The sequence below is a fragment of the Ochotona curzoniae genome, unplaced genomic scaffold, assembly GCF_017591425.1.
Source record: "Ochotona curzoniae isolate NIBS_2020 unplaced genomic scaffold, NIBS_Ocur_1.0 contig_21, whole genome shotgun sequence".
Classification (NCBI taxonomy): domain Eukaryota; kingdom Metazoa; phylum Chordata; class Mammalia; order Lagomorpha; family Ochotonidae; genus Ochotona; species Ochotona curzoniae.
The window spans coordinates 718250-744835 of record NW_024465322.1 but is presented as its reverse complement, the minus strand read 5'-3'; the positions used below and the strand labels follow the sequence as shown (position 1 = coordinate 744835).

Sequence of the window (26586 nt, the reverse complement as noted above, 5' to 3'; positions counted from 1 at the left end):
AAACATAAATTTGCTTCAAAACCACCAGCCTGCCGAAATAGCGGGCTGTTAGCAGGTTGCATAACACATCCAGGACCACAACGACTTGTCCGCGTATTTCTGAGGTTTGAAGCTCTACATTTGTCTCAAAATCCCCCCTAGGAACCGGCGGGCTGAGAGCAAGGGAGCTCAGAGGCGCCAGGGAAACACGAAGCCCTGCCTGAGGGTGGCACCTGCAAGACTCAGGAGGCAGACAGAAAAAGGAAGAAACGCTGTGTCCTGGAGGATGCGCTAAAGGACAATTCCCATTTCTCTCTCCCCCTGTGGGATTCTGAAGCTACCCAAGTGGATGCTGCTAAATCAGAGAGAGAGAGAGAGAGAGAGAGAGAGAGAGAGAGAGAGAACAAGAACCCTATTGTTCTGCCTGACAGCACGGGGAAACTTGAGAAGCCGCCCCCATGCAGAGGAGCCACAGGCCATTAAGACTCCAGTCTGGAGTACAGCTCAACGCTGTTGATTGATTTATTTATTTTAGTTCAAACTTTGCGTGTTCTAAATTAGTGGATCAAACTAGAATGCAATTAAGCCGATGGCCCCATCTCCCTGAACTGTCAGGTGCAGCACCTTGCTGGCCAGGGGGGGTTTGGGGGGAGGAAAGCAGAGGGGGCGGGGAGGCACGGCAGCCTTTGTGGCTGCAAGAGCTGAGCTCCAAGGAAATCCCTTGTGCATACAACAGATGGGATACGCACGCATGACTAAACCATCTTTGAAAGCCAAAACCTGGCAGGCTTTGCCTGTCTTGTGAGAAGTGAATCCAGGCACACACAGAAACCAGCTCAACCCTGCTTTGGGCGGGCACAGCTCCAACATGCTGCATTACTCCCAACAGGTCGCACAGCCTGGGAGAAGAGCCGGGCTCAGGTGTAAAAACGAGCATACCAGCTTCAAGCAGACACTGACACAGAATAGACTAAGGTGTATCTGCTCGGTGATGGAGACCTTATATTTTGATCAGGATACAAGTTAACACCACCGAAGGTCTAAACGAAAATTGGATTCCTCGGTTTCATTATTTTAGTCGAGCTGAGACGTTGGCGACATGCATTTGAACTTTGTCTCACAAGTTTTTATTTGAACTCTTAAAGGTGCATTTGTTATGTGCTGTAATACAAAATTAGATTCTTCTGGAAGTCCCGTGTATTAATACACTCCTTTCACTAGATCAGGGCAGGACTTCAAACAGTGTATTTTTAAAATATATATTTTTAATATATTAATATTATTAATATAATTAGTTTATATTTATTATATATTCTATAATATATTATATATTTTATTATAATAGATTCTATATTATCAAATTTAATATTAATTATTAATATAAGTATTATAACATTAATTATATTAATATGTTAATATATTAAATATGTATTTTGAAACATATGAATTTATATATTATTTATATTATTTTTATAATTTTTAATATATTATTCATATTATATTTTATTTTATGTATTATGTTTATTTTATATGTACATATATGACATATTTATAAATTATATATTTATTTAGATTATATTTATATATTAAATTCATATATATTATAAATATATATTTTTTTAATTGGAAAGTCAGGTATACAGAGAGGAGGAGAGACAAAGAAGATCTTCCATCTGATGATTCACTCCCCAAGTGACAGCAACAGCTGGAGCTATACTGATCTGAAGCCAGGAGCCAGGAACCTCTTTTGGGTCTCCCACGCGGGTGCAGGGTCCCAAGGCTTTGAGCTGTCCTCGACTGCTTTCCCAGACCCCAGGGAGGGAGCTGCATGGGAAGTGGGGCCAGCCAGAAACTGGTACCCATATAGGATCCCGGCGTGTGCAAGGCAAGGACTTGTAGCCACGAGGCTATCGTGCCAGCTCCTCAATTCCTATTTTATTCCAAGAGTAGGCATGCAGAACACGCCACTGCAAAGTTCAGACTTTCGCTGAAGCCTAGTTTCCGGGATAGGAATTTTCTGAATGGATCCACTGATGAGGAATACAAATAGTTAAACCACAATGTCTCTTTAATCGATCCAGGATATTGAGTTCTTCCCAGCAAAGCCAATGGAGACAATTGGTCTGGAATGTAGTTGTGCCCCACACCATTAATAACATGTTCATTTCTCTATTCATGTCTAACCTCTTTCCTGTGGCGTAGGGAATACAATAAACTCCGCAGTTGGTAAAGATTAGTTTAGAAGTATAATTCATAGTTCATGCTACGTCATTTATCTAATCACTATCCACATGTCAGACACACTTCTGCTGGTGTAAAGAAGGGATTATAAATCAGAAAAAGGGCCCAGCGTGGTAGCCTAGTGGCTAAAGCCCTAGCCAAGCATGCCCAAGGATCCCATGTGGGCTCCGGTTTGTATCCTGACAGCCCCGCCTCCCATCCAACTCCCTCCCTGGGGTCTAGCAAAGCAGTCCAGGACCGCCCAAAGTCTTAGGACCCTGCACCACCCGCTGTGGGAGACCCAGAAGAAGTTCCTGGCTCCTGGCTTTGGATTGATGCAGCATTGGCCATTGTGGCTGCTTGGGGAGTGAATCAGCAGACGGAAGATCTTCCTCTCTGTCTCTCCTCCTCTCTGTATATCTGACTTTGTAATAAAAATAAAATAAGTGCTGGCTCACAAACTTTAAATACAAGGAGTCTCTGACTCCAGAGTCTAGAGCTAACACCAGCTGGGTTTGTTTGTTTAGCAAACCACAATTGAAATGCTTTCTGTGATAATTAAACGGATGAAAAATCAGATCGCTCCTCAAACAAAAAAGCAAACAACAACAACAACAAAGGGTTCTGGTTTGAAAAGATGCACTATTCATTGTTGTTGGGCCAGTGACTACTCCTGGATCTCAGAAAGATTCCTGATTTGCTGCATGAATAATCTTCAGGGCACAAGGATTCAAATAGGTTTGTAAGATGACACGATCGAATTTGATCGTATAACTACATGTGAATTCTTTCGACCACCAATATAACAGATGCTGCTGTAATATTTAACATGGAAATATATAAGTGTTTAAAATGCAGTCTGAGTGGCCTTTGGACCTAGCACTCAGGAAGCAGCGTAAGATGTCAGTACCCCCTATCGAAATCTGTGTGTTCGATTCCTGACCCCAGCTCCAGGTTCCAGCTGTCCGCCCATGCAGGCCAGGGTAGGCAGTAAATGATTTGAGTAACAGTGGAACAGAGCCATGTTGAATTCTGGGCTTTTGCTCCTGAGTTCCGAAACTGAATATGCAAAAATCATACATTTTATTATGTTTTAAAGATTTCTTTGTTTCCATGAGAAAGTTAGATACACCGAGAGGAGGAGAGACAGAGGAAGATCTTCTGTCTGATGATTCACTCCACAAGAAAATGCAACGGCCAGGGATGTGTCAATCCAAAGCCAGGAGCCAGGAGCCTCCTTGGGGTCTCCCACACGGGTACAGGCTCCCAAGGCTTTGGGCCGTCCTCAACTGGCTTCCCAGGCCACAAGCAGGGAACTGGATGGGAAATGGAATTGCTGGGATTTGAACTAGCACCCTTATGGGAGCTTGGCACACACAAGGCAAGGATTTCTGGGCTACCACACTGGGCCCTAAAATAGTACATATTAAAGTAATTTCCCAGAAATCGAGTCTTAGATACCTCGTCTTACACCCAGACACCAAGCAGAAAAATCAAGAATATTCGAGAGAATATTGGAAAGGCATTGGGACTCAGAATTGAGCAACCCATTCACTGGCCTCAAAAGGCTATTTGGAACTGAGGCACTACACGCCATCTCGTTATTGCCATGAGGACAGACTTCTAACATATTAAGGCTATATTGTTTGACCTTTTTTAGTCAGTCCCACTCTTCATTCTGGGCGAAAGAATGGATGCTTGTGAACAAGTTCTCCAAAGAGAAACTTGGCCAAAAGTACGAGCATCAAACCTTAAGCTCACTCATGGTTAGCAGCTATTGCGATTTCTTGAATATGCCGAACATTCCCAACTTCTGCCATGCTCACAGCTCTCTTCCTGGAGGTGTTGTCCTTTTGACAGCCCCTGAAGGAAGGAGGGGAAGAGCCCAGAAGGTTCCATACAGATAACTGGTGGGAATCCAACTCAAGAACCCAGGACACCTGCACCACGATTGACTCCAGATCTACAATCAGCGGGCTTCTGGGTCAGTGATTGGAGAGCAGCCAGGTACAGAGATCTGTAAAAGCAGGGTTGGCCCTATCAGCCAATGACATTTTCTCACCCTAGAACGGCTGTTGGTGAATACATCACGGATCAAGGGCCTAAAACGGCTGAGCCGGGGAGATCAGTAAAAGGAAAGTTGAATTAAGATGAACTTCGACACAGAAGGGACGGCTGCGGCCGACAAAGCCATCATCTCATCTCAGATTCTGTAAGCATACGCTTGTTTAACTCCAGGAGTGAAGTTTGCAAATGATCAGCCCACTTCAAAATAGATCCTTACAAATGAGAGAGGACCAGAGAGACGACAGGTGGACAAGAAAGCAGCCTTGGATGTGAAGAAACAAGAAAGGAAAGAGGCACGGGCTTAGCAGATGCTGCGATCAACAGAACTGCCGCATATGAAGCCAGTTGTGTCGACTGCCATGAGAAACAATGAGTGAGCTGTGGTTAGGACGTCCCGGTTGAAAGTCCACAGCTACGACTGGATTCTGGAACCTTCTCTCACGTTCCCTTCCACTGGCTACAGTCTTAACAAGAGTTCTATCATCCTCGAAGTGATCCACCACTCATCAAACCGAAGTCCCAAAGAAGAAGCCACCTTTGGACACTATGATTCACAGTATTTATTAGTTATCACTCTGCACCTGCAGGTCACCAACCATTAGCATCTCCAGAATATGAAAGAGGAGCGCTCGTGTCAAAATTGTACCGTTTCCCTCAGGCATCAGGAAATAATGAAATTAGCTCAGAGTCATCCTTCATTAACATCGCCTTGGGGTGAGGTCCTAGGAAGACCGTCTAGACAGCAAAGCTATAAATATCGCCATGGACACGCACGCTGTGTGAAAGTGAAATGAGCTGGAGGAATAAATGTGATTCTATCTCAGGACAGTAAGAGTGAAATTCAAAAAAAAAAAAAAAAGTTATACTATCTCCCACCATCATTCTTCCTTTACTGTTTTGGTTGACTAAAGTCAAATGCATGTTTCTTCAAGGCTAATTCAGCCAACATGACATATACCCTCCCCCCAAAATGACTCCTTTCATAAAACCACTCAGTTCATCTTAGTTGAATTTCACAATGTCGAGTGGTTTGTGGATTTGTTGGTCTTTACGAAGTGTTCCTAGGATTTTTTGAACCATCTGATCCCTAGCAACAGAGAATGTCTTATATTTCAAGTTGTGCCAACACAAAAGAATGGCATAGTATTCATGCTTGGTCACTTCGAAGATTCCTTAACTAAAGATAGTTTTATGATTCAGAGCTGGGATAAGGTATTTCTTTTCACTTACATATCTGATCATCTCAGCTGGCCGACAACAGAAAGATATTGAGATGCAATATGGTTCCTCCATTTAAGGGTGAGGAGTCACTGGGGACTCTAATATTGCCAGGGCAAGGGTTCGGTTCAAATAGCCGCTCTTTTTGATCCACTTGGGAGACCTTCAGTAAGTTCCTTGCTTCCAGGCATCTGAGGAATGAATCAGCAAATGGCATCTTCCTGCCTCTGCTTCCCCAATCCCTCTGCTTCCCAAATAAACAAAACATAGACATTAAAAAAAAAAGTAGAATTTATCCACAATGAAAATAAAAATAAACATACTCTACATTAGGGACAATAGCTATTTGAAAAAGTGAATTCGCTGGCAAAAATAAAGCAGTATTTGCTGGCTCCTGATTTTCTTTCATCTAACCCGTTGATGAAGGGAATCGCAAATAATGGCATGCTTCCTTTGCAAAATTAATTTGCTTTTATCTGTTTAAAAGGCAAGAGAGAGGGACATTGATCTTCTGTTTTCTGGTTCATTTCTTGAATGCCTGCAAGAACCAGAGATCAGGCAAGCCAAATTTGGGGACCAGGAACTCACGCCAAGCCACCCACACGGATGACAGAGACTCAGTTACTTGAGCTAGTACCTGCTGGTCCCCAGATGCACACTGGCAAGAAGCTGGACTCAGAAGCAGAGCCAGAAGTTGACGTTTCATGTACAGGATACAAATATCTTCGTTTCTACACCAAATATCCACTCCAGATATTACCATCTCTTAAACAACAGTCAAATTTTCTAAGCATTCTATTCTTTGTTTAGTATACTGCCAGTTTAGCCAAGCTGAGTAAATAAATCATACTGACACTGGTGCGTTGCATTAACCTGATATAGTTTTAGCAAATATAGGAAACTGTAATATTCATCTCAGAAGATGCAGGGTATTTTGTTCATGTCATTTGAAAAACCACATGCAATCCTCTATAGCTTCCTGTTGAGTAAGTTCTAGCCATTTCTCACCTAGACTTTCAAATTTAAACACTTGTGATCTGATTTTGTTATTTTTAACTATATGCGAATATCCTCTCATTGTGATATCTAATTTACATTAAAATCATGACTTACTGTGTATTTCCTATTTACCTTATTTTTCATTTACCTTAACCAGTTTCAAGAGTTGTAACATTTTTGTCTGTTTTGTATACCAAGTACACGCCCAGCACAATAAACATTGATGGCAAAACTTCACCCCTGAATACCAACACTGACTACCGCGTCAGGCCTCGTTCAAAATGTGAAACATAACATACAAATGGTGCACCCCTTATTTAAAACTAAGTATTTATTTTGGACAGAAGTCCAAATAACAGCACTAACACTGTTGCTCTGTGGTTCCATGATAGACTACAAAGGCAACAAGATAAAAGTTATACTCTGATTACAAACTTATAAACAAGTAATCGTCTTTGTGAAACAAGATATCAGCATTCTAATGAAGGAACAGAGACGATTTATGCCATCAGAATTCTGGATGAACTAAAGTTGGAGGGACTGTTCTGGAAAGATGAAATCATGACCACGCCGTTCAGGACATGTGTACCGCAATAAAGGAGAAAAGAAATTAGAATGTGAGTGACACAAGGAAAGATTAGAAAATAAAGATTGAAAGTTAAATTGAGTCATGATTATGGAGGGATATAAAAGTCAGGAGATTGGTTTGTACCTTATTTGGCAGTGAACTTCAAGCTCTTTTAAATTGTTAATACCTTAATCAAACCTCTGGTTTCTCTCACTCTGAACTCATAAGAAGAATACAAAACATGTTTGTTTCCGATAAGTATCACCTTGAACATATACTTGTGTGTGTGCCAGGATATAACTACACACCAAATGCACGCACGCATTTTGGTCAGATTCCTAAAATTCCACAGTAATTTTCCAGTGACGACAATATCCAGCTAGCATTCTGCTGCCAAATCCAAGAGTTCCCTTGCTCATTAATTGCTTTCTGTTTGATATGATACAGCTGCCTAGCTGAGACCACATCTTATTTCAAATAAAGCTCTGTTATAGGAGGACGACATCAGAATGACCGAACCAGAGCACGCAGCTAATTGTCCTTGCTGGACGAATGAGAACATGAAGGCGACACTTGTGATGGACATAGCAAAGGCACAGCAGGGCAACCTTCATGCAGAATACAAAGAGATGTACAGATAGACAAGAGTATATATATATATATATATATATATACAACTGTAATAATATGGGGAAAGATGGTGGGAGGGCAAAAGTTGGAGGAAAGGGAGGGAGAGGGAAGAATCGCTGTACATACAAAACGTATTAAGAAAAATAATAATAATGAAAATTAAAAATCCCTTTCTCCAGGGCTCAGCATGATGGATCAGTGGCTAAATTATCACCTTGCAAGAACCAGGATCGTGTCTGAGCAGCTCTGCTCCCTGCACGTGGCCTGAGAAAGCAGGGGAGGATGGTCCAAAGTCTTGGGACCCGGTATGGGAGACCCAGAGGAAGCCCCTGGCTCCTGGCATCAGATTGGCTCAGTTTCAGCCACTGCGGCCACTTGGGGAGCGAACCAGCAGATGGAGGATCTTTTGTCTCTTTTTTCTCCCCATAAACCTGATGTGCCTTTCTAATAGAAATAAGCAAATCTTCAGAAAATCCCCTTTCCTAAAAAATAAAATATCTACTATTAGAAAAGTTGCCTGGGCTCAGCATTATGGCAAAGTGAGCCATCATTTGGGACACCTGCTTCCCGCCTCTGCGTGCTCGGACTCCTGTATCCTACACTGCGTGCTGGTCCTGAGTCTTAGGCATCCCTGCTTCCACTCCACATGCCTGCTAGTGAGCCTGGGCAGCAACTGATAAAACACTTGAGAATCTGGTAGCTGTGTCAGAGACGACGATGGAGTCTCTCACTCCTGGCTTTGACCTGGCTCAGGCTGGCTAACTGCAAGCCAGATGGTGAACCAGTGGCTGGAAGTAACCTCTCGCTCCCTCTTCCCCAAGCTCTCAAACACACACACACACACACACACACACACACACACCTGCATCTTTCCTCTCATTGTCACTCCAGTTTACAAGCAACCTATCAAGAGTGGAAGGTGTTTCTCACAGTGGTTTAGGATACCCCCATCTGATACCGCAGCGCTTGGGGTTGATGCTTCAGTTCACTCCTAATTCCAGCTCCGCGCTGAAGTGTGTGGTGAAAGACAACTGCGACAGGTGAAGTGGTTGGATCCCTGCCACCCAAGCGCAAACCCTGAATTTCCTTCCTTGCTCCTCGCACTATGGCCCAAGAAGTGAAGTGCCACTTGAGAGACACGCTGCCCCCGCATCCTGCAGAAACAGGTCAATTCTCAGTCGTCCCCTACCCATCCAGCTCCCTGCCATATGCCTCGGAAGGCAACAGAGGATGACCCAAGGGCTGGGACAAGGACACTCGCATGGGACACCAGGAATCTTGCCACCTGGCTTAGCTGTGATCGTTGGAGACATTTGAGGAATAAACCTTACACCTCTCTCTCTTTCTCCTTCTCTGTCACTCTGCCTTTCAAATAAGTAAGGATGGGTCTAGTTGAGATGAACTCCAGTGACCCCCACCAGAACTGCCCCCAGTCCTGGTTTTTGCACATGTCAGTTTCAGCTGTGTCCAGGCCTGGCCCACCCAGCATCCCATCCAGCTCTAATGCACACTCGTAGATGCTGCGGTTTAGTTCAGCTCAACGCGCCCCCAGATCCGGCCCCCATGTGTGCCGACAGGTGCCGCCACCTTGTCCAACCTGGGCCACCCCTGGCATTGGTTCTTCTGCTCACCAGTGACAGGTACATGCAGCAGGGGACTGCCCACACTTCTCCTGCCAGATATGCTCCCAGCCCAAGATCTTACAGCTGCCAGGGGGTACTGTAGTACAGCCACACATGACTTGCTCACAGTCCCAACACTTTTCAACTGGTTCTGTGGCCTAGCTCAGCTGGCCTGCACCCAGTCTGGCTCTCATGCATGCCCACTGGTACAGCAGCCTAGCCCATCTTGCTGATACCAAATCTTTAATAAGTTTCTAGACAAAGCTCTTATAAGGATGGTATTCAGATAAGTATTCACAATGGCCTCTGTAACCAACTGTCCTTTTCTCTTCTGCCCCCTTCCACCATAAGAGACTCACTGGGCAGATGGCTGCACAGTTCAATATCTCTCTTCTCTGTCTCTCTTCCACTTGGATGTGATTGTGTGAAATGGGAGCGCAATAAGTCAAACCTTAATGATGATGTCTCTCTCCCTTCTCTTTTGCTTTTACAATGATGGCTGAGAAATAATAGCGCCAAAAGCAAACAGCTTGTTCCCCAGTACAGAAACCACGCACTGAAAATGGCAGGCCATCCTGCCGGCCCCAAATTCCTCACCTCCACCTTGCCACGAGGGAGAAAATGCTCTTCTTGTCTCTGTCATGTGGTCGGAGACAAATGACCGATACCTGCTTCAGTTCTGGCCATATGTCAACAAATATTGTATATGCAGTGTAGTCCCAACCCCAACAACTCTAGGATTTTGAATCTTCTAGACAGATTACAAAACTGACAATGAGAAAAGCCAAGGCAAGGGCTTCACACACAACTTTGAAGGTTTTACTGAAATAGTCCTTATACGCACAGCCTTTTCTTCTCATACCAACAGGAATACAGGATTTTAGATTATGCTTATAAATTTACATCTCAGGCTTTCCTTCTATTTTTTTTTTCTTTCATAAAGAAATTCAAACGGAAATGCTCATCGGTGGGTAATTACTGATGGTTGGACCTTGGCTTTGTATCTGTCTTCAAAACAGCAACAACCAGATACGCACATCTTTTACCTAACTGAAGACTTGCTTCCTCTTTCTGAGTATCAGGGGGATTAACAAGGCGGATCGGCATAAGAAGTGATCTGGCCAGGTTTGTGGAAATGAAGGCGTGCGTGCACCAGGGGCTCCCCAAAACAGCGGGTTCCAATTCTCAATCTTCCACCCCGAAACTGTCATTTCTCCATTTGCCTCTCATTTTGGCTGGAGTCAGTAAGCGCCCCCACTTCCATTAATGGAAATGGTTTTAACATAAACATCAACAAGAGATAGTTGCAGGAACTTTGGCAAACTCCATAGTTGATGCAGCAGTTCGCTGACCATGCTGCATCCTGCCCTATCCTCAACCACGTTCCAATGCATCAACTTACACGGCTTTGCAGCAATCAACTTAACTTGATGAGAAGAACTCAGACACTAAGAATGGAGACTGGGTGGGTTTTTTTTTTTTTTTGGCGCTGACCCTGGTGGCCTCTGTAGTGCCTGGGACACAGCCTACACTTAGCCTGTGTTCTCTGAAATTAAGCACGATCATTGCTACTCACAAGGAATAGTTTTTCAAATAGATTCCTTCCCTCACAGACACAGGGTATCTGTCTTCTGAAATGACTATGATGAAAAGTGTTTCAGACCAGAGATGTGTTCACATGTCTGAATATTTGCATCTACATACTTTGGAAAAAAAAATAAATAATAAGGGAGGAAGAGAAAAAAAAGCAGGGGAGGAGAGGGAGGGACCACGATGGTTCCAATTCTGCGTTGTGAAACATGAAAAATCTACTCATTCTGTATAGATTTTTTTAAATATTAAATGCATATTTCAAAGTTTAGAAAAGCAAAAGGAAAATAAAGAAAAGGGAAAATTATGAATAGGGAAAAAAAAGTATCTTAGGGAGGGGGGGACCCCAGTATGAATAAGCATCGGTTTATGCGGGTTGTACGCAGTCCGGAGGCAGTCTTCCGCAGCCTCTATAATGGACCTGCTTTTCTCACAGACACCCCATCTCCTGAGCTCAGGACGGACATGTTTCACTCGGGGCATCATGCTAACTTTCAAGTTTTGCATCTTGCATCATTTGGGAGCAGTCGGGGCAGCTCAGTCTGCATTTAGGATTGCGTAAAGAAGTACAGTGGTGTACCAGACTAACACCCCGTCCCGTGATGCCAGAGCACTCTGTGGGTACCAATGGAAGTCCAGGCTGCTCTATTTCCAAGCCAGGTCTCTGCCTATAGCCAGGGAGAGCAGTGGAGAGTGACTCAAGTCCTTGAGACCCTGCACTCATTTGGGGTCTCCGAGCTCCGTGGTGGCTTAGCTCTGGCCATTGCAGTAACTTGGGCAGTGAACCAGTGGAATGGAATGCCTTCTTACTCTGTCTCTCCTTTTCTCTCTATAAAATCTGCCTTTCAAGTAAAAACAAATATTAAGTCAGTCAATGTGGGGCAGGCACAGTGGCAGAGCAGGTTAAACCGCCATTTGGATGTTCATATCCAATGTTGAAATGCCCATCCACCTTCTGACTCCTCGGTTTTGCATCCAGCTGTCTGTTTGTGCAACCCGGGAGGCAGCAGATGATGGCCCTACTCTTTGGACCCTTGCCAGCCACATGACAGACGCAGAAAAGTGTCAGGATGCTGGCTCCAGCCTAGCCAAGTGCTGGCTTGGCAGGTGTTCGGGGAGTGAATAAGCTGACAGATGATTCTGTGTGTGTGTGTATGCTTCTAACTTTTCAAGTAAATGAAAATAAATCATTTTGCAATTTACACATAGTAGTAAAAAAAAAATTTCTGGACTAATTTTTGGATGATCTGTTTCAAGATTCCTGGTGACGCTTGGTTAATAGCAGTAAGCAAACTGGACAATCTACTGTCTCCCAGAGAAAGGCAGTCCTATATAAATGGAACATCCTCATTGGAAAAGCTGGGATCCAAAGAACTCTTGCTCAGAAAAGTCCTTCATTGTCCACAGGATGCAACAGCGTAAAATGCAGCTATCCTAAAGTCATTGGCTAAAAGTGCCTTCAGGCTTGGTGGGTTAGGCCTGTGGGAAACTTAAATGAGTTGCATGCTCGCGGCTACAAGCCATCCCTAAGCTATCTCATAACGCGTGTGCAAGCATTCCAAAATCCGAAAAACAAAATTGAAACTCCAAGCACTTTGGGTTCCAAGCATTTTGAATAAAGGATATTCACCTACTCAGATACTCATGGCTCGGCCCTGAAACTGCTTTAGCCCATTTCACCCCATTGCCTCATCACATAGCTGGAGGCAGGTGCATTATTCAAGAACACCAAATCATTTCAGATTGCTACACCCCCTCCACTGGAGTAGAAGCAATAAGACTCTGAAGAAACCACGTTGACTCTTGGGCAAATCTTGCACAGCTAAATACGATCCCTCGCCTAAGAAAAAATACTTTCAGAAACTATACACAGATATTTATACACTTATAGACAAAAAGTATACATCTATGTATACAGCCAGTTTAGAAATCATAAGAAAAAACATATTGCAAAGTTTCTTCATAACATGCACTTGTAACAATATAAACCATTTCAATGACCGACCGTGGCCTCCAGACATGGATCTGAAGAGTGTTTTTAAAAATAACATTTATTTGAGGCTGGCATAGTGCACGTGCAGTAATATTCGGCCCTGTGGGGTACACATCCTCTATGGGCACTGGTTCATATGCCAGCTGCTCCACTTCCCATCCAGCTGTTAGAGTATGGACTAGGAAAGCCACGGAGGCCGGCGCAAACCTTGGGGACCCTGCACCCACATGGGAGGCCAGGAGGAAATTTCTGCCTCCACGTTTTGGGTTAGCTCAGCTCTAGCAGTTGCAGCCATGTGGGGCGTGAACCAGGGGGATGAAATACCCTCTCTGCCTGCCCCTCCTTTTCCCTCTGTAAAATGTACCTTTCAAATGGAAGATAGTCTTTAAAAACATTAAAATCGGGGAGAATCAAGATGGCGGAATAGGGTAAGGACCCGTTTGAAGAAACAGACGTATTAGCCAGGGTGAAGCAAAGAAGCCACCTTGCAGAAAAATGGGAGAGGACCAGAAGGGGAGCAGAGGGGGTACCTGGAGACTGACAGACACAGGAAAGCAGTGGACACAATGGCGTGGCGGTGCAGTGACTGATGCCCCAGCGGCATTCAGCGAGTGACGATCCGAATTGCAGCGGCCGCAGAAGCTCCAACAGCAACAAGGTGGGAAGGGACCTTTACTGGGAGGGAGCTGAGAAGGTGAGAAGGTGAACCCCCCCCCTCCAAAAAAAAATTGCACGTCCTACTGGTCTGTTTGATTTGACCAGAAGCAGAGACAGAGCGACCCGAACGGAGGGAACAGGGTGGATTTCACAGCCCAGTCCGCCCCCAGAGCCAAATCGTGCGCCATTTTGCACAGTGTAGCTGCGCATGTGCTGAGCTGGGAGCAAACTCACTGAGCTCAGTGCATTGCCCTGGTCCCGCAGGGAAAATAATACCGACTGTGGCATCGTACAGGTCAAAAATAGGTCCGTGTGGCACCCAGACCTAGCGGCCAACACGTTCCGGCAAGATCAGCACGGCCCACAGGTTCCAGCAAGATGAGCGCCACTAACAACCTAGCTGTATAGGACACCCGGTGTCTCCCTAATCCTGGGACCTGCTCCAAACAGAAGTCGGAGAAAGGTTGTACAGACAATGGTGCAGCCTCAGCACAGTGTCACAGGAGGTGGAGAACTGGAGAGCCAAGAGCTGGAGCTACAGAGACCATGGTGAAAATCTAAAATAAGAACCCAGACCTGGAACTCGCTGCAGGGAGTAGCACAAGTGACTGCAAACAAAAAGCCGTGTACCAACTGCAATACGTAAAATCAAACTGTAGACCTGTGGGTGACACAGCTTAGAAACCTGCCCCAAGGAGAAGACTCTGCTAACCAGAAGTTCAATGATCAAGAGCAAAAGAAGAGACAGAGGCACAATGAATATTACTGAAAATTCCCCTGCAAAGGAGCAAAAGCTTTTGCCAACCTCAGAGTTAACTGAGGAAGACATCAAGAAAGTGGGGGACACTGAATTTAACACACTTGTTATAAAGCTTCTTATCAACAAGGAGAAGCGTGTAAAGCAGGCATTCGAGGAATTCAAGAGATTTGCCACACTGGAAATTAATCAAATAAAAGCTGACATATCAGAAATAAAGAATACAATAGAGAAAATTAAAAGTACAATGGAGAGTCTCCAAAATAGAATGAAGGGGACAGAAGAGAGATTCTCAAAATTGTTTACCCCTGTCACTAGGGGTAAACAAACAAAAAAACTGGAAACAGAGCTGGGTCAAGCTAAGTATTCAAGAATTGAAAGACACTTTTAAGAGTTATGGGAGTCATAGAAGGTGCAGAAAGAGAAGCTGGAATTAAAGGTGTATTTCATGAAATAATAAAGGAAGATTTCCCTAACCTAGAGAAAGAATTGGGAAACAACCTCCAGGAGAGGCACAGAACTCCCAACAGGCTTGATCAAAAGCAATCTTTACAATGACACATGGCCATCAACCTCTCTTCAATGGAACGAAAGGGAAAGATCCTTAAATGTGCATGGGGGAAAAAAAATCAACTGACATATAAAGGAATGCCGATTAAACTCACAGGAAACTCTACAGGCCAGAAGAGAATGGAGCTACACATTCCAAATTCTAAAAGCAAAAAAAATTGTCAGCCTAGGATAACATACCCAGCAAGGCTTTCTTTTGTCTTTGGAAATGAAATAAAACTCTTCCACAGTAGAAAAAAGTTCAAAGACTATGCCTCTTACAAACCTGCCCTACAAAGGATACTTAAAAGATATTCTCTTTTTCTCCCTCTCTCTCTCTCTCTCTCTCTCTGCCACTCTACCTTTCAAATTCATACATTAACTCAATCTACCAGAAAATGAACTAAGATCTACCCTTAAAGAACGGAGGTTTGGTAAGGAAGTTTCCTGAAGTTTCACAGACGTCACTTCCTATTTGCAAAAATCACCTGCCCCAAGTCTCACTCAAGATCTGCCCATTAGGCGGCAATGAGTACCAACGTATACCTGCAGCGCCCAGGAAGCCAGCTCCCAAGCAGACAACACTACAAGGCAACTGAACGGAACGTTGAGGGGTAACTCACATCAACAAGCTGGTTGACTCCACTTGCTGTCTTGGCCAGGGTGACCAGGTCTTCTTGCATCTTATCTACCCATGACTTGATCCTGCAGAAATCAGAGAAAAATCCATTAAGATGTATGCATGAAGAGCCACATACTAGCACACATTCCAACAAATGCTTGCTGCACGGAATTCACCCGAACTGCCTTGCGTTTGACTCGGATCCTCCCCAGACACCACACTGTCTACACTCGCATTGCAGAAATCTTAGAGGGACCGAATTTTGACTCTGATCACCTCGAAGAGTACCGAAAACACCTGCAGATCAAAATGGGGAAAATGGCATTCACAACTTATTAATGAGGATAAACCTCAACCTACTTTATTCTTCCAATTTCAGAAAAATGAAGCATTCAGAAAATAAAACATCCTAAACTACAAACTTTGTCTTTTATCATGTCTTCCAAAAATAATGCAAAGGGCAGCATACTAAATGGTGGCTAAGTGAAAAATGCATAAATTTGTGTACTACGAGGCATAATCAACCTTACCAATTTGACAGTCTCTTCTAGTCTTAAAAGTTTTTCTCACTTGGTTGAAAGTACATTATCTAAAGTTCACATCGTCTACACTTATAAATACTTCTCCTTGCCATTCCAACTACTTTGTAAACATTTTCTTTCTAATGGCTACTTAATATTCCAATATTTCTATATCATCTATTTGACCAATATCTCTTCTTATAAAATAAAAAAATAACTACATCATCAGCTTCCAAGAACTATAAAAAATATCAGTATGTAAAACGGAAAACTCTGTTTTATTTCCTTAACGAGGTTTCGAGTTACAGGATGAAAGGAGAAATTTTAAAGCGGTACTTGGATGGTTAAAATTCTGATTAAAGGATTCAAGTTCTAATATTTCCAGACATTGAGGAAGACGTTCAAAATCTTCATGGAAAGCAAATAATATGATGCCTGAAAATAAACTTTGCTTTAACTTTCATCTTTCAATGAACATTTTGAATACCCTTGCATGTCAATGAAATGCATATCTGAAAATAGGAGCTACAGATGTCAGAATATTTAATAAGAATCTAAACAGTATTTCAACTGTTCCTTGACATTAGAACATTGCCAAATCTCCAACAATTTGTCATACTCAAATATATAAAACTTAATTTGTAATTTTTCACAGAGTGAAATTTCTTGTTCTCACGTTATACCTAACCCTAAACCGGATTTTTTTTTTTTCTGATCAAATACAAGAAAGTACTAGGAAATTAGTAAGAATAGAGGGGGAAAAAAATCGTATTTGAATTTGAACTTCTTGCTACACATCTCTTTTATTTGAATCGTGGAGATGCAACCGTATGCATTTTTCTCTTTCGAGACAAAACAATTCCAAATCGCGTCAGGCGGCCAATTTTTTAAAATATGAACTGAAAAGCACAGAATCGAACTCAAATATGAAAGAGTAGCATTTCGTGGAAAGGGAGTTGAATGACGTGATGGGAACATAAGAAAAGAATGATAAGCAGATGAGCTCCAAAGAAAGGGGGAGGAAAACCTTGTTAAAAAGAGACTACATGCCTTAGAAAAAAGTAAGAAGATTTGCTTTAGATGTGACACGAATTCACTAGGGAGCAAAATACATTACAACAAGGAATACCTTAGCGTACACACAAATAAGAGTGTTCATGCTGTATGGTTGGGTTAAAATGGTTTATCAAGACAAAAAAAGCAATCAAATAGGAATACGGAATAAAATAAACATTTGTAGAAATGTTGATGTGTCATCATAGGCTCCTCTAATGCTTACTGCTACTTAGGAACTAATGTGTATATTTGGAAAAAATAAAAACTAATATTCGCAATACTACTATTAGATAAGTTTAAAGTGTGGCCCATTTTTTTTTAAAGATTTATTTATTTATTGGAAAGTCAGACATACAAAGAGGAGGAGAGACAGAGAGGAAGATCTTCTGTCCAATGATTCACTCCCCAAGTGAACTCAACGGGCAATGCTGTGCCGATCCGAAGCCAGGAACTTCTTCCGGGTCTCCCACATGGGTGCAGGGTCCCAAAGCTTTGGGCCGTCCTCGACTGCTTCCCAGGCCACAAGCAGGGAGCTGGATGGGAAGTGGAGCTTCCAGGATTAGAACTGGTATCCATTTGGGATCCCAACGCGTTCAAGGCGAGGATTTGTTCTAGTGTGGAAAGCATTGAGAAGTACTTAACATGTTACAGGGCTGCTTCATGGAACTGGTTTCCTGCCTGCCACACGCTTCACAGGGGTCTGCATCAGGACCCCTGCTCCCAGCATCACAGTGCCCAGCACTGGGAGAGCGAACCAGTGGATGCAATGTGTGAACAATACGTATATAAAAACAGATTTATATACATAAATAAAATAGATGCATGACTCTATTTACCTAACTTCTTTCTAGCATCTCTTTCTCCTTGTCAAATAGATAGTAAAACTCCTTTAAGAAAAGGGGCAATGGGAGATAGAGCACAGAGAGAATAGAAAAGACACATCTTGGATACAGTGATGTGTGTACACTGAGACACACATGCTGGAATCCTACCTGAAGGCAATTCTCTCTCGATGCCACTATTTTTTTAAGAGATAATCTTATTTTTAACTGCAGAGGGGTCAGAAGCAGGGTGATGCCCTGGGGAGCTGGGATGGGGGTGGAACTAAAACATCAAAAGATCTGACAGTCTGACGAGCTCCGTTGGGCTGATATATAAATAGCTTATTCATAAATCTGAAGGAATAAGATCAGATTATTTCAAAAGTCAAGTGTCCCACTTGCTATAAATATTCTACCGATGCCAAACTGCTCCACTCACAGTGCTCTCTGGCTGGATAAAAATAGGATTAGCAAGCCAAAGACTTACTAACGTTAGACAAGAGATGTCACCAAATATGCATTGCTCCCAATGACACGGATAGCGACATCGTGTCATGTGTGTGGTGTGTCATAGAGGAAGGCTTCGTATCTCGCATGAAATCCTAGGATTCTTCTGCGAGACGGGTACCATGCCAGGAATGTGCGTTTCTGAAATGATTCCCACGTGAAACCGGTTTCAGTGACACGGCTGTTCCGTTTTCTCAAACTGTCTCAGAGTGGGGGACGGACACGCCTGAGGATGCCAGGGAAAGTTTTGCAAAGTACGGCAAAATCCGAATCACTCAAGTTTGATCGTTCGGCTGTCTCTCCTCTCTGTATATCCGCCTTTCCAATAAAAAAATAATAAAAATAAATCTTAAAAAAAAAAATAATGGCTTTGTACTGGCCAGAAATGACTCCTTAACACTCCACTCCCAAAGAGACCTCTGTTCTCAAGATGCTGAGGGGCAGTCAGCAGCTGAATCTATTGTATGGCAAGTTCCTCGTCTCTGTCTCTCTTCCTCTCTGTGTCCCTGACTTTCCAATTAAAAATGAGCATAAAAAATGAATCTTAAAAAAAAAAAGTCACATGTACTGATATACTTGTCTTCTGTCAATGATATTTCTCCAATAATAATTAATTCCTTAGGAATACACATTCTGAGAATCTGCGCCATAGTTCAATGAGTACCCGTGACCTAGCGGCTGCTATATACAAGCCATTAGAACAAAGTATCTAATTTTCATAAAAATCTATTGAGGTAGGGCCCAGCGCGGTAGCCTAGCGGCTAAAGTCTTTGCTTTTCCCATTACAGGATCTAACATGGACATCCATTCATGTCCCTGTGGTCCCACTTCCCATCCAGCTCCCAGCTTGTGGCCTGGGAAAGCAGTCGAGGACAGACCAAAGCCTTGGGACCCTGCACCCGTGTGGGAGACCCGGAAGAGGCTCCTGGCTCCTGGTTTGGAATCAGCTCAGCTCTAGCCTTTGAAACTGCTTGGGGAGTGAATCACCGGACAGAAGATCTTCCTCTCTGTCTCTCCTCCTCTCTGCATACCTGACTTTCCAACCCAAATAAATAAATAAATCTCTTTTAAACATCTACAGGGGTACATACTATTTTACAAATGGCAATTTTAAAAAATTACAAAACTGAACTCAGAGGCGAAGGCGCTCACCTAAAGTCACAGAGCGAGTAATTTTTTCTTTTTTTTTTTTTGTACTTTTCTGTTTGAACTAATCAAGTACAACTTCCTAAGGGCAAACCTGGGGCACACACGGGCTCCATGGACTGCCCCCCCCCCGGGGGCTCAGACATCCTGCATCCCAGCGCTGGGCTGGAAGTCGGCTCCACTCCTCATCCCAGCTTCTTGCTGACGCACCCCCAGCGTGGAAGTCATGATGGCCGAAGCACTCCAGTAACGTCACCCATGAGGGGGGGACACAGGTTTAATGTGGGGTCCCTAGCTTTGCCCTGGGCCAGCACCAGCAGCTGTAGGTTTTTAGGGCATGAGCCTGCAGAAAGGAGATATCGTGTGTGCGCATGCGTGTGTGTGTCTTTCAAATAAATAAAACACGAGAGTAAAAATGTCTTGAATATGACTCTTCTAAACCATCTCACGTGAGAAGTTACCTAAAGTTACAAGACAAGGATTGAAATAATTGAGGAAACTCAGATTTCCTTCCTGAAAAAAAAAAATCACCCCCCCCAGGTCAACACTGTGGCACAGTGGGTTAAGCGGCCGTATGAGAACACTGGCTCAAGTTTCCACTGCTCTGATTCCACTTTACCTTCCTGCAAATGTGCCTCGGAAAGCAGTGGAATATGGCCCAAATATGTGTAACCCTGTCCCCCCTGTAAGACACCTGAGTAAAGCCCCCAGGTTTTGGCTTTGGCATGTCCATTCCTAACCACTGTTGCTACTTGGGGAATGAACCAGTAGATGAACAATCTCTTTCTCTCTCTCTCTCTCTCTGTAACTTCGCTTTTCAAACGGATGAAATAAATGTACATCCTTACTGAAATGTTACCAGTCATCCTCAAATGAAAAAATGTTAAAGTTTTCATCAGCATGGTCAGCCCCATCTCACCCTATTTATTTTTCTTCGTGGCCAGAAGCTTGACAGTTCTTCCTTACATGGCATGATGCCCACGGAGAGGCGGTCTCGCGTGGCTTAGAACCTACGCATGCATTGGACTGACGAGTACCAGGTCAAATGTGGAGACCGAACTGACAATGTTTCTCTCTGCCTGAGCAACACACCTGTGGCCCGGCTGAGGGTCTGAGCTGCACTTGCCAATGAGAAGAGCATCCCTGGTGTGGGGGTTACAGCCAGCATCTTCTGTCCCCTTCTAGTCTAAGTCAGAGATACCTGGTGACCTTTGCCCTAGCGATGAACACATTATGAGTTAGCATCCCAGAATCCCACAGGGGGAGCACCTGTGTTTGATGCTAGTGGCGCATCCTGGGTACAAAGTTCCTGCTGATGCAGACGCTGGGAGCTGGATGTTACCTCCAGGAGTCCCTCCACTGCGAAATCTGAGTTGCGCTTAAGTTCCCATTCCAACCCTGGAAGTGGTTGGTATCGGAAACCAACAGGTGCAACCCTCTCTCTCTCTCTCTCTCTCTCTTTCTACATTTCTCATTTTTTATTCATTTCCCTACCTCTCAACTATTTCTTTTAGGAAGTAAAGTGCAAGATATGGTTCATGTCTCTGTATAGTGGATGAGAAGGCCTTATGCAAATCTAAACCAACAATAATACTTTCCTAGTTAAATCATTAATACCAGGGAATTCATTATTACCGACAAGAAAAAGAAAGCGACCATTGCATCAGGTGTAGTTTCCTATATCCTGGGGTCAATGACAACAGGATGGCTATTGAAATTTAAATGACTAATACAAAATATGAAGCAGTGCCTAATACACCAAGGCTTATCTTTGGATCATGAACGTGACTGTATAGAATGTCAAATTGGTATTACCAATCCTGTCTTTCACAGCTAAATGCATTACTTGGCGATTAGAAAAAAAGCACATTGAAATTAGATCACATGAAACCGCTGGAGAAACACCTAAGGAGAACAGACCAAGCCTTGTGCAAAGGATTTTTCACTCAGCGCCTGCAGGGTCCACACCCATGGAACTCACGCCTATGAAACAGAAAAGAACCATGAGGCAGGCAGACACATGAATTAAACATCAACTTTATGGATGAATTGTGGCAGGCTCTTAATTTTTTTTTTTTTTTTGCAGTATTCGTCATCCTGTCACTGTTCTTAGGGCTCCATTTAGCACACACGCCCCAATATGGATTTGGAGTGGCTTCCAAATGGAGCACCCTTCATTGTCACGCTCGCTGGAGTTGAAAGATTTTTGGAAGCTGAAGCTGAATCGCTTGTGACTCAGCAGCCTCCCCCAGACCTGACAACTCTCCCTCCTTCCCTCTCTCTCTTTTTCTCTCTCTTTCTCTCTCTCTCTCTCTGTCTCTTTCAAATCATTCCTTTGCAGAAGACAAGCTGAATGGTTTGCCTTTTATCGAGACTGACCTAACACAAAAACAGTTTGCAGGCAGCCCATCAGAATTCAGGCCACTGTTGTAAAGCAACAGAGGCAAAAGAAAAATATCTCCAGCATTCCTGCTGCTGCTTCTCCGTCTTCTAGGCTCTCCACAGTGCATTTCCCAAAGCCTTCTTTGGAAAGGGAGCTTAGCCCCAGGCAAAGCCTCTTGCAACTAAATATCTAAAAGAGCTTCTTTCTCCTGTGTGGCAAGCAACAAACATTGTTTCCAGATCCGGAAGGTGCAAGAGGAAAAAAAAAAAAAAAAACCCACTTTGGATTTCAACCAAGCTCTTAGCGGAGATGTCCCCAGGCAGTTTTATGGTGGTGCACTTGACAAATGATCCAGCGGGGGCTCCCAAACTTGTCCTGTGACCAACTAAACCCTCTTCATTTGGAGGCAAAAACCATCTGAAACTCTTTCTGCACATAAGGGGCATTACGGTGTGTTTATTTAGTGAATTTATAGATGGCTGGAAATAAGACCTGTCTCTCACATACACTTAACACTTCTGTTTATTTTCTGTTACAACGATTATTCTTGCCTTGACATTGCCATGTAAAGGGGCTGACACCGCGATCAGCACGATGCAGGCATTCCATATAGGATCACTGGCTGGAGTCCCAGCTGCTGGGCTTCCAAGCCAGCTCCCTGTTAAAGAGCTGGGAAAACAGAAAAACAAAAAAAAAAAAAAAGATGCTTCAAGCATGTGGACTCTTCCAGGGAAGTCCTAGATGGCTCCTGGCTGGCAGAGTTCTCTGGGCAATGAACCAAGGGATGTAAGATCTCTCTCATTCTCTCTGTCACTGTCCTTCAGATAAATAGACAAAGCTGTGTATTTATTTAAAATAGCTGGGAAGCCCACGGGAAAGAGGAGCTTCGTGAGTCGCAGCCACATTCAGAACTAACATAGCATAGCCGCTGTGTAGAAGAGAAAAAGCATCAGAAGGAAAATAAAATGGAAGGGACTGAAAGAAATTCAAACGCAAGCAATGTTAAGGAAGACAGGAGGAAACCATACCACAGGTGCTCATTTAAAACAAAAAATTACCGTGCAGGGGAGCAGTGGGCATTGTGGCACAGTGGGTGAAGCCACCGTTTGGGACACCCGATATTCCGTGGCAGAGTCCCAGCTACTCTGACGAAGATCAATGTCCCTGCTGATGAGACTGGGAGTGAACCAAACACATGGACGATCTCTCTCTCTCTCTCTCTCTCTCTCTCTCCTCCTCGCTTTTAAAAACATCTTTGTAGAGTTTCCTCTCTAAAGGAGAACATCCACTCTTGTAAATTTGTAAAAAAGAAAGAAAAAAACCTCCCTCCTTAGACCAATCAAAGTATTTTTTAAATGCATAACTTACAAACAACACAGTGTTTAATACGCTGTCATTCGAATATTCATCGCAGTTATATGGTATAGACTAAATAACAGTCTTTATGCCCAAATATGATGGAACCTCGGGGCCTGTTTCACATGAAACTATGAAACTTCCATGCAAACAAATCAACAGGAAGCACTTTTCACTGAGATTCAGTTTAGTGGGGTTTTTTTTTTAAGATTTATTTTTATTATTTTTTTTTATTGGAAAGGCGGATATACAGAGAGGAGAGACAGAGAGGAAGATCTTCCGTCCGATGATTCACTCCCCAAGTGAGCGCAACGGCCGATGCTATGCCGATCCAAAGCCAGGAGCCTCTTCCGGGTCTCCCACGCGGGTGCAGGGTCCCAAAGCTTTGGGCCATCCTCGACTGCTTTCCCGGGCCACAGGCAGGGAGCTGGAAGGGAAGCGGGGCTGCCGGGATTAGAACCGGCACCCATATGGGATCCCGGGCGTGCAAGGCAAGGACCTTAACCACTTGCGCCACCGCGCAGGGCCCCAGTTTACTGTTCTAAAAAGTCTGTTCATTCATCTTTATAGCTCAACTACATCGTCTCCGTGCAGGCAAGAAATTCAAATGACATGGGTTTATGTTGCATAGATCGGTGACCGATCAATACACGATGGGTGATCGGCTTTAAACGGGTCATGAGGTCGGCTTCCCCGCTGAGCAACGGAGTTCACGTTTGAGCATCTCTAGATTATCTCTATATTGATCTGAACACTATCGCAACACACACAATTTTATGATTGCATTGTTCTAAATACTGAACAGTCACGCACAGACAGGATACTTCTAAGCGTTAAGCTGGCAGTGTTCACATTTTTCTAGAAGCCTCTAGGTGGCCAAGAAGGAAAACAAGGGCTGGGATTCTGTTGCCTGATGGTGCGGTCCTCCCAGCGACCTCCTTCATTAAAAGTGGGTGACAGACAAGAGCACTGGGCGGTCAAGTTCACTGGGAGGAGCTCCCCTTGCTCTCTGTAATCCCGTCTCAAGGCTTCCATACACCTTACTCTTTTAGCTCCTAAACTGAGGATACTTTCATAGGAGACTCTAGTAAGAAAAAAAAAATGTTAAAAATAACTGAAAATAACTAAAAATAACCATCTTCTAGACACTGCATCCCTACACCCCCCTGTGCACGCGAGGACCATTATTTTGAGGAGGGAGACATTTAAATGTTCTGCTTATCTTTCTATAGATCCAGTGTGACCTTGGAAAAAAGCAGGTTCTGGTCAGCACCTGCTGCTTTCTCAGCATACCCTACAATTCCCTCCAGGTATCTTCTCTCAGGGTGTTAAGCCCCAGGTATCCAACTGCTAGAGGCTTTCCTGACCATATTGGCTACATTTAGAACTTAGCCCCCTACCTTTTTGTCTTCCAAATCAGACTCCGGTTGTTTGTCTGGACACTCAAGACCTTCCAATTGGTTTTGTTTATCCGCTTGCTTTTCCCGTAGAAATTAATCAGCACAAGATCAGGTCTATACCACTGAAATCAACAACACTTAGCTTTGCACTTGAACAAAACAGTTACCCAATAAAATATTCATTGCAAAAAAAAAAATAATAAGTGGCTAATTCTTTGGGGGGAGCGAAAAGAGTGATCGAACTGTTACATCAGCAAGGCATGAATGATAAACAAGGCTTCTACTGGGAAAAGCATAATCTTCAACCCAACATCTTCTGCTTCTGTCTTTACTAAAAGAATGGGGGAGAATGAAGGAAATTCATCTTGGTTGAAGCAAGGGCCATAAAGCTGATCTCAAAAGTCAAGTATACTAAGAATGACCCCTTCCGATGTCTGGAATTGTCACAGAAGATAGCCTTAAAATGATTTTAAAACAAAAAATCAAAGGATTACTGGTTCCCTTTAACAACAAAAACAAAAAAATCTAGGAAATCTTTTAGGAAGGGAGCCACTGGCATCCCCAACTTGCAGCAACTGGATGTCCACAGTTAGGCTCCATCCATAAGACACCTGCTGGGTCCACTTGCCAGAACAGCCTCATCATCTGGCGTCTCCTTTGATGGTGACAATGCAGCCGATCCCTTGCGGAAACTTCAGCCCAAGGGTCTGTTGGCTACTGGCACGAGGACTGACAAAGGTACATGATGAGGGCGGCAGCCACACTGACTGTGTACAAGAACACGGAAGGAGCCCTCTGATACTGCATGTCTTTGCCGATGCCTGACATAACTTTTCAAAACTCAGTAAGTTCTGTGCATCGGGAAAGCAGTAAAAACCTAGATGATTTCCAAAGTCATAATCAGGATCTGAAATTAAATAGGAAATAATACATCACAGTGTTTGGGGACTTCAAATAAATGTATTATTTTGTTTTCCTTTTAATTGCTAAACTAGCAGCTAAAGTCCTCACCGTGAAGGCGCCAGGAATCCCATATGGGCACCGACCGGTTCTAATCCTGGCGGCACTTCTTGCCATCCAGCTCCCTGATCGCGGCCAATTGAGGACGGCCCAAAGCCTTGGGACCCTGCAGCCACGTAGGCGACACGGAAGAGTTCCTGACTCCTGGCTTCACATGGGCACATCTCTGGCCATTGTGGTCACTTGGGGATTGAATCACCGGACGGAAGATCTTCCTCTCTGTCTCTCCTCCTCTCTGTATATATTTGACTTTGCAATAAAAATGAATAAATCTTTAAAAAAAATTGCTAACCTATCCATATTAACACCAAGGATTATTTCACTATAGTATTTCATGTATGCTTTAACCAGCCTGTTTCCTAGACATGTGTCTGAGGGCTCACCCTCTCTTACTGGACAAGCACAAAAGAATTAATTAAAGCCCAAAGACTTGGGGATAGAACTTGTCACAATTCTGATTGGTCTAAAACGCCAGGGGACATCACATGAAATTACCTTTTAAATGTTTTATAAAGAGCCGCAACAAACTGCCACATTCCATACCTCCCAACTTAACTGCCCACTTGCTACACATATTTGGGCCAGCCGTCATGGCCTAGCGGCTAAAGTCCTCGCGTTGAATGCTCCGGGATCCCATAGGAGTGCCGGTTCTAATCCCGGCTGCTCCACTTCCCATCCCGCTCTCTGCTTGTGGCCTGGGAAAGGAATCCAGGATGGACCCAAAGCCTTGGGACCCTGCACCCACGTGGGCGAACTGGGAAGTTCCTGGCTCCTGGCTCTGGATCGGCACAGCATTGGCTGTTGCGCTTACCTGGGGAGTGAATCAGCAGAAGGAAGAGCTTCCTCTCTGTCTCTCCTCCTCTCTGTATATCTGACTTTGTAATAAAAATAAACCCTTAAAGAAA

At 43.8% G+C, this 26586-nt stretch overlaps 1 protein-coding gene across 7 annotated transcripts in view; it reads right to left on the bottom strand.

The window, feature by feature from the left end:
* Window positions 1-26586, bottom strand: part of CACNA2D1 (calcium voltage-gated channel auxiliary subunit alpha2delta 1) — a 343062-nt gene that overhangs the window by 250701 nt on the left and 65775 nt on the right. For all 7 annotated transcript variants that reach the window (XM_040970986.1, XM_040970994.1, XM_040971020.1 and 4 more), the window contains exon 2: window positions 15473-15554. In XM_040970986.1, coding sequence (XP_040826920.1) covers window positions 15473-15554 — 82 coding nt within the window. The remainder of the gene's footprint in view (window positions 1-15472; window positions 15555-26586) is intronic.